General features: G+C 53.4%; 1 protein-coding gene across 1 annotated transcript; it reads right to left on the reverse strand.

The window, feature by feature from the left end:
• Positions 1–2,724: 2,724 nt before the first annotated feature.
• On the reverse strand, positions 2,725–7,915 carry LOC135810179 (C2 domain-containing protein 5-like). Its single transcript, XM_065323653.1, has one exon. It carries the CDS (start codon positions 7,400–7,402, stop codon positions 4,187–4,189), a length of 3,216 nt encoding a protein of 1,071 aa, XP_065179725.1. The 5' UTR covers positions 7,403–7,915; the 3' UTR covers positions 2,725–4,186.
• Between the last annotated feature and the right edge of the window lie 1,596 nt (positions 7,916–9,511).

Genomic DNA, 9,511 nt, shown 5'->3' on the forward strand with positions numbered 1-9,511 from the left:
GCAGCGTTCCTCCTTTATTCCCAATCGAACATGGTCGAACAAGCGGTCACGTGGTCCTGGGTGCCCAAATCACCTGGTCACCACGCCAGCAGGTGACAACTTTCACACCAAGGTTCAACTCGGGTTCAACTCGAGTGACAGGACTGCACCCAAAAAAGGTCAAACAGGCTAGTAAGTTGTACCCTGCAGGCACGGTGACCAGGTGACTGGTGTACGCAGGAGCACGTGACCGCTTGTTCAACCATGTTCGATTGGGAATAAAGGAGGAACGCCGCATCGCAGCCTTTTCGGACCAAAACCAGTCGACTCAGCGTCCAAAAGACTACAACACACGGGCCAATCGCGGTCATCCGTGCTTTTATAAGAACGAAATGGCGCTTTTAGTGACATTTTGCATACAAATCCCCATCTAGTAGGGCGCAGTCACCCAGTTTCGGTGGAAGTGCGCGAGTTCGATTGGGATTCAAGTAGGAAGGGAGCGTCTCAGCTTCCTCGGACCACGACCATTCGACTCAGCACCCCGAAGACTACAACTGGTGAAATTTTAATTTTTGCCTTAACTTCCCCTTTAATTTTTTATCACAGTGCAAAATAGTGACATACCTATACGGAAGAAAGCATTGTTTTGCAAACTTTCAGAAGTTCTGGTACATGTACATGCATAGTCGCAACTCCTGTTTTGAGTTGTTTTTCTTCTCTCTTTTTCTTTCCCTACTAGTTGCTGTTACCGTGACTCACTGGTCCTTATGCACAGATATACAGCATTCCCTCACTAGTGGGACCATTGTTATTAGGCTAGGGCCTGTTTTGGACTTCCCACTCTAAATAAAGAATACAAACAAAACAAATATGCCCTTGCGACACCTCAAGAGTAGTACACCAACCATGGTATACAGTCTTGGCCAGGGAGTCGTAAAATGTCGGCATAGTATTTTACGACTCCGACACCTCACTCCATATACACTTACAGTCTTAGGCATGCTCTCCCTTAGTGGTGTATATACATGTATCTCCATATACACCGCTAAGGGAAATTAGCAGTAGTTATCAGCGAGGAACAAGCCATGCATTAGGAGGTCACACACGGTAATATGGAGAGGTATAAAATATACTACACTGTATACCAAAGGGCAGGGGCGTCGGACACGGTACGGTCACTATGCCGGGTATTGACCGTACCACTATTTGCCCCAAGTACCCTGTAAATCAATAAAATGCACTGATTTGGACTCTAAATTCCCAAAATTTTCGGCTCAGCCGCCCCTCGAGCCTCCCCACGAGTAAATTGTACTTCAGATGGCTGACCGTACCACTCTAAATTACCTTCCGATGCCCCTGAAGGGACCTCGTGTAAAAATTTTCATACTGGTGTATACATGTATAATCTCCATATACATGTACACTCGGTTCCTTGTCATAATATAATACGTACAATGTCATGTAGCCAACACCAAGAGTGCACACTGCATAACCATGATAACCCCTGTGTATAACCCCTGGGGCAAGAGTCCCGGGGATAACCAGGGGGAAGGGGCTATGGACTCTTGCCTGATAACCCCCTGGGGCAAGAGTCCCGGGATAACCAGGGGGAGGGGGCTATGGACTCTTGCCTGATAACCCCCTGGGGCAAGAGTCCCGGGATAACCAAGGGAGGGGGCTATGGACTCTTGCCTGATAACCCCCTGGGGCAAGAGTCCCGGGGACAACCAGGGGGAGGGGGCTATGGACTCTTGCCTTGAGGATATAATTATGCAGGTGGTAGACCTCCAGGTTACTTACAAAACAGCGCCTGCATTGCCCGCAGACTCCCGATGCTGTGTACCGCTCAGTAACGCCATCGTCAATGTTTGCCATGATTCCAAGAAAGAAAGAAAAAGAGGCTATTGAAAAGAAGAAGAAATAGTAAAAAAATACACCCACCGCCCGCCAAGACGGACAATGCATGGCCGATACGGCAGCTGAGGCTTATAGCATTGGGTTGAGTGAGCAGGTGCGGACTCACTAACACATCACATGCCACACACATACTGTACTGTGCTTGCTCACTGCTATGACTGGTCCCGCGAGTCTCCCCCGAAGAGGGGAGAGAGATTCAAAAGGAATCTTGGAAATATGACTCGATTGGCCATTGAACCGGCCAACGTGGCCGACACCCCCTGAAATCTCGAAACTCTGGGTGGACTTGAAAATGATCTCACTTATGGGCTCACCACACCCCAGTTTCCTTTACTGGCCGCCTAACTGGCTTTTATATATACTTTATTACCCACTCTATTCAGGATCCATTACCTTCACCGGCCTTTTATACTTTATTATACTTTTTAGTCGATATCATGTAATTAGGCAAATTTGCCTGTTTGTTCTTCGACTTTAAATAAACAAATTGCAAACAACAAACAAACAGTAAGTGGGTGAGGACAAGGTGCAGAAAAAAGGTTTGACGCCATCAAGGTATCCGTCCCGGGATCCAACTGCAGTTACCCCTGCCCCCAGTGAAGGTAATACTTGCTATTAGTATTACTGTGGGTGGCTAAATCAGAGTGGATCTGATATAAGCTTCACTAGCACCATGATTACACAAGAGTCAATCTTGCCAGAAGTGGTCGATGGTTAACAGGTATGTACACTTCAAATAGAAAGGATACGAACCCTGAAACCAACACAGACACACACAGACACACACACACACACGCACACACACACACAGATATCAACGACTACGGGTCGAGGCAGACGTCATAAGTACAACGCCTCGCAAGGAATCGACAAGCTTGCGACGCTGGCCAGAAATAAACTGCTCAAGCAATGCACGATAAAATAAAATAAACTTCGGTACCAGTACTAGTAGTAGTCAATTTCCGGCAAGGAAATAACAATAATTATTATACAATAGGGTGCCATGGAGTGTTGTGATCTAAAAATATGCCTCAGCAGCGAAAACTTTTCTAAGTGAATGTTTATTCTTTTTTTGTATGGCAAAGCAGTACAGCCATAGTAGTAGCACACATACAACTTAACTATAATATATTATCATAGTTTACTACTTCAGTATATGTACACCACAAGCAGCATGGGTACGCGATACTACGGAGATATCAGCAAAGTTCTACGGGCAGTCAGCGGCATGTTAGATTCCTGTAGCACGGGTATTGGAATGGCCAGCACTAAAACAAAGACAGGAGAGCTTCAGAAGTACATACACGCACGCACGCACACACACACACACACACATATAGCGGTATTGGCAAAGTATGCTACATTCAGCTCAGTGGGCCGTTCGGGTACGCAGCAAGGCCAATGGTGAGGGGGTTCGGGTGCCAGCATCCATAATTAAAAACCCTTCACCAGGTAGCAGTTAGTGAAAGCAAATTGTTTTTTTGTTTTTTTAAATATATTCAGAGACATGATGTGGCGGTAAAGACCTCCTTTAAAACTTACTTCCAGTAGATGCAGCTATACAGCTATCAGTCACAAAGCCATCAAAGTTACCGGCCACGATGTCCAAGCAAACGTCACCCGATGAAGAAACGTCAGAAGAGAGACAATAAGTGTAGCAATGACGAGCGAGTAGATTGTTACATCACTGGGTTCTCACCAATGTACCTCGGCACGCTCGCCAAGAGGAGATGAACAGCAACCGGCCCTTGTAATACCAGCAGTCCACACCAGCTCTTGCGGAGATTACTCAGTCCAGTACACGTGTGTGCGTGTGCAACTTGAATGCAAGCCGCTCAGCAAATGCATTTCTATGCGGCCCTGGTGCAGCCCAAATGCCCAGTGCAGCAAGCAGGAGATGCTCTTGTGTGTAGCAGGACAAACTGCATACCGTGTTCAGTGCCGGTTGCAGCGCAGACGTTGTCCAACCTGATAAACTGGTGTAGTACAGATGCTGTCCAACCTGATAAACTGCTCCCCACCGTAGGAAAACGGCAACAGGATCAGTGCAGCAGCAGAGAACTAGCGACTCCAACTGTGAGCTGGCGCTGGAATAGCACACGTCGTGGCAGGTCTGGGGGAGTACACGTTCGGACTCGGACCAGTAGGGGCAGATCTTGCCCGCTCACGCACAGCTCGTCCGTCATTTGTTTCCCTTGGCTAGTATTTGTATCAGATACACATGATCGAGGCTGAGGCGGCGGCATGCTAAACAGCCGTATCTCGGTCAATGCTAGCAAGAACAACAACATCACACAGCCGTATCTCGGTCAATGCTAGCAAGAAGAACGGCATCGCCGCTGACTGCCAGCAAGCACTGGCCCTGGTTACTGTTCTCCTCCAGCTCGGAGATCTCGACGTGGAAGCTGAGCAGTGCGTTGCCACCGCGCGCTCTGACATGACTACGCGCCACTGCCTGGGCATCCACCAGGAACTCATAGAGCATGCCGCCCAGCGAGCCGTGATCCTCCCGCAGTGACGTGCTCTCGCGCACCAGGAAGATGGAGACGTGGCCAAGGTGCTGCAGCAGCTGGTAGCCGGGCACGATGTCGCACGACGAGATCAGCACGCGGTTCAGCGCGGTGCTCAGCGACGACGACGAGAGCGGGGCACGAGCGCGGCCGATGTGCGGCGGACGCTGCGACGACGACAGGCGCGCTGCTGCCGGGATGGGACGCGCCGGTGACTGGACTGCGACCACAGCCGAAGTGGCAGCAACAGCAGCCACAGGCACGGCCGGGGCCGGCACACCGGTGGCGACGGCAGCAGCGGCAGCCGAGGCGGGCGCTGCCGACGTTGTCGAGGACATTGCCGCCACCGGAACGTGTTCCACTTCGGCGATAGACCGCGAGTGGCTGTGCGTGGCGTACGCCATGACGTTTGCCCGGGCTGTCACCTGTAGATCCTCGCCCTCCTCAAACTGCTTCACGTCAAAGTCAAGCTTGCAGATGCAGCACTGTTGCATGCGCGACGCGCGGTAGAAGAGCCGCGCTAGTGCGTTGTACATGCATCGGTTGAGCTGGGCCATCACGGAGCTCGGCTTGTCGACGGACACTCGGTGAACGACGCACAGCTGGTGCGAGTGGAGCGCCTGGGACGGCAGGAAAGGAGAACCGGGCACGGCTTGCAAGCTGGAGCACAGTATGTCCGCACTCTCGTACAGGTCGTTGAGAGATGGCATGCCGTCCTCCTCGCTGGTGCCGTCGTCCAACTCGAGGAACGACATGCCCTTTCCCTCGCCAAAGGCCGCCAAGCGCTCGCCGCGGCTGTCCTGGTGATCAATGGAGACCAGCGATGGCCGTCTCTGCGGGTGCTGGTGAGAAGAGTCTGTACCACTGGCAGCAGGAGCAGCCTGAGCATTGCCGCTTCCATCTGCCCGTGCCTCCTCGTTAGGAAAGGGAGTGGAAGTAGCAGTGGGACCGGCACCAGGGACGGACGGCGTCTCTCCAGCCAGCGGCAATGCGGCCAGTCGCACTGCAGTGCCCGTCGCCACGGCGATAATGTAAGACTCGCTGATAGACAGCTGCGTCTTCAGTCCGAACACTGCGTTCATCTTGTTGCGCTGGAGCTTGACTAGCAGCTGCCGATGCAGGTTGGACTCGATGAACGGCAGTACAGAGCTGGCAGAGATAGCACCAGCCTCGCCTCCGACCTTCTTCCTGACGCGGCACACGTGCGACTGGATGATGCTGGAGCGGCCGGTAACGACCAGCTCCGGTGGAATCTCAATGCTGGTGAGCAGGATGGAGGGCACGCTGGCCAGGCCGCACACGCTGCACTTGGCCTGGTCTTGCCGATGCTGCAGGACGGACCAGCGCTGAGCGGGCACGTGCAGCAGAGCGCAGGACTCGGCACTGGGCACCACACCGCTGCTCTGATGCCGATACAGGTTGGTCAGCTGCTGGTGTTGCGCATGCCGATCATCTCCACCAACACTAGTGTGTGGTGCTGCTGCTGCTGTTGTGACGGTGGTGGCCGAGCCTGACGGCGGAGCACCACCTACGGACGTCGGCGCAGATGTGGTCAGCATTGCCGCTGTCGTCGCCCCCTCCGCGGCGTTACTCTCCTGACTCTTGAAGCTGGGCGTGGACACGCAGTTGAGCTGCACGATCGCCGCGGTGCCGCTGGCAGAGAGCAGCACCACGTCCTCGCCGTCGATGGCGACCGTCTCCTCGTAGCCAACGATGGCGTTGCAGCCGCAGGAGTGCGCGTGCGACATCACTTCGCGCCGCACCTTGTGCCACCAGTCGTCGTGCACGCGGATGATCTTGTCGTCGTCGGTAATGTCGGTCAGCAGCTCCACGCTGCGGCACACCACCATGCCGGCTATGTGCTTCAGCACGCCCGGTGGCAGGCTGTCCACGGTGAAGAATGGGAACTCGGTGGCCTGCCGCTGACCGGGCGCCTTCAGCCACGCCGGCTTTACGCTGGTCCGCCGCGGCACGGCCGTGGCGACGGCGGTCCCGTCCGCCTGCGCCACCGCATGGCATAGGTCCTCTTCACTGAAGCTCGACGAGATCTGCCCCGAGAGGTTTCCGTGGAAGGTCACCTCGGACGGCGTGTGTGGCAGACTATCGTAGCCTCTCCTCAGCGGTTCCTTGGTGATGCCCGCCGGTGAGATGGCGTGGAAGCTGTCGCTAGCGGCAGTGCAGTTGAGCGTGTACGGCCGGTCGGTCATGGAGCTGTCCATGGGCGGCGTACCAACGGTTGCAAAGTCGACCTGAGCCATGGTGCCCACGCAGCGCAGTACGATGCCACTCTCGCCCTCCAGGTCAATGCACTGCCGATAGCCCAGCACCGAATTGGCACCGGCCTCCTGCACCTTGACACCCACCTTGCGCTGCAGCGAGCACGCCAGTTTCTGCAGCAGACTCTGCCGCTCCTCGTTGGACTTGCGCTTCGAGCGAATGTTGTCGATCCACTGATGCTCGGGATCGTCGTTGAAGACCAGCTCCTCGACAAAGCCGTGCAGGCGTACAGCGTATCCGGAGGGTAGAGAGCTCGCAGCGCAGAACGTCACGCCAGTGCTGGACTGCCGGTATCGGTTAGCGTCGACCAGCACATCCAGTCGGACGACGATGCGCACCTCGCCGCGCACGCCGCGCAGCGTGTCGTAGATCGGAAACCAGCCGTCCAGGAACGGCGGCAGCGACTGCGCGTTGCTCAACAGCAGTGGCCCGAGGGATATGTACACGCGGCCAATGACGTCGTGCGCGCTGATCTTATCGTGATCTATGACTCGCACTTGCAGTGGCTCATTCTGCAGCTCATCGTCGTCCACCTCAAACACAAACCCCTCCAAGCTCTCCCAGACCGGGTTCAGAGAATGCCTGCAAACCTCCGACCGCCGCAGGTTCTCGTCTTTGCCCAGGCGCACCTCGACAAACGCATCGGTCGACTCTGATTGCCTGTCCATCACCGGGAGGTTCCTCGCCTCCGGCACACGGATAATGACCGTGCAAGGCATTGCTACCACTGCCTGTGTGTGTACTGGACAGCAGCAAGAGTCTGTACGCAGAGTACTGGTACGTACACTGGCAGTAAGGACTTAGGTTCTCTCACACGTTTAACTGCCCCAGGAACCTGCCAGCTCTGAAAACTACTTCCATCAGCCACTAGTAGGCGTGCATCACTCGCGACAACTTGACAATGACTGGCAAACTCGCCAGGGTCTGACAACACGACTTTTTCCAGCTCAACAGCAATTTCTCCGCTTCGTTGATTGGCGAATGGTGATGCGACAGTCAGTTGGGTCTGCTGGTCACTGATACCAGGTTATGTACTCTTGCTGATGCCTCTCAAGACCTCGCCGGATCCTAGCTGAGATGATATCCACGTGTTGATTCTACACAGTTGCTGCTGCTACACTACTTCTGCTGCCCAGGCCCTACAGCTGTCATGGGCAACTAATATTACTTCCAAAGAGCGACTCTTATCGACTAAAATAATGTAAAATGTTCTGACTTCTGCTACACTTGTCTTTTTTTACAGCAGTACTCGTACTCGTAGCGCGAAACGCCGGGCCGCGCGGGCTGGTCGGTCTTATTCACAACAAAAATAAAAGACTTTTGAGCAGTTTCGCGATTTCTGGCTACATGATCTGACGTACGTACATACAAAAGCGGGCCGACGCCATATCTGTAGCCATAACAACGTTGCAATTATGTTCCCAAAACAGACTTTTCAACACCTTTTTTGTTTCCGGGAGTCGTACGTATGGTCAATACAATAATACTCAATAGGGCCTGCGCCTAGCTTTTTTTTACATGTAGTAAAGCGCCTTATAGTAGTCCGTGAGCCAAAACTCAAAATCACAAGTGCCGTTGCACTCTCGGAGGGACAAGTCGCCGCTTACAGTGTTGGTCAAGGACATCACAAAGGATACGTTTTCGCTTGTTGGACGTTCCAGAACCGATCCAGAGACCTTCGGGAGGGCTTCTTTTCTCGACCAAATTCCACCGTGAGAACAAATATTATTACGCGAGTGGTGAGGTGTGCATCGGACGAGTAAGCACAAAAGTACGATTTCGGGTGGAGTGAGGAAAAATAATTTATTTTTTAGAAGATAACGACGTTGACGACAATATGGATTTGGGATTTTGTGATCACTTTATTGAAGTTTATTCCTTTCGTGTACATTGATGTTGTTTGACAACAATGGAAGAGGAGGAAGACGTTTCTAGTGGCAGCGAGATGCCAGATGGGGCAGCTGACGGCAACGAAGTGGCAAATGACAGCCCAGCGGAGTAATATTGCTGGAATTTGTGTCTGTGTGACAGCACCCAATTTAGTAGAAACGAGAAGCCTGCAGCGAGTAATATCGAGACTACAAGTTGGCGTCGCATCGTCAGCGCTGTTCGAGAGAAGGACGACCATGTCTGGGATTTTCTCTGCCAGCACAAGGGCTCAGGGAAGAGCAAATGGTGTGGCTGGTATCATGGAAAGTGCTACACCAATTGCACGCACGTGATCCTGAGCATTTGCAACACTGGAGAAGACCAGTGCCTCTGATTTTGCTTTATCTATACTTACTGACAGTGATGTGCATGTAGTAGTGAACCCAGAGCCACATCCTAAGGCCAACAAGGGGCTACCTACCAGGAGCTTAGTGGCTGATACGAACAACGAATGCCATGAAAGCAGAGCACGGTGTCAACACAACACCGAGAACTGGTCCACCCAGAGTTTACGGAAGGGAATGTTTTGTTGCAGGCAGCACTGGAGAGGGCAAGACGACAAGTAGCGAGGGCGAAACCAGCGCTGCTGGAGGTCCAAGCCAGAGCACCTGGCTGCTTGACGAGGAACATACTATACCATTGTCTGTGTCTGTGTGCCAGTGTGTGCATGCGTGTGTGCGTGCACGTTTCTGTGTGTGCGCGCGCGCGTGTTTGTGTGTACGTGCGCGCGCGTGCATGTGTGTGTGCTCGTGCGTACATGTGTGTGTGTGCGCGCGCACGGGTGCATGTGTGTGCGTGCTAGGCGCTTTCCTTTGTTGGTGACACCACCCCAGGCTACAACTGCGGGCCGGATGGTGGGTGTCGGGGCACGGTGTTGCCACAATCACTGTGGTCAGTGT

Source organism: Sycon ciliatum, chromosome 1, assembly GCF_964019385.1.
Source record: "Sycon ciliatum chromosome 1, ocSycCili1.1, whole genome shotgun sequence".
NCBI lineage: Eukaryota > Metazoa > Porifera > Calcarea > Leucosolenida > Sycettidae > Sycon > Sycon ciliatum.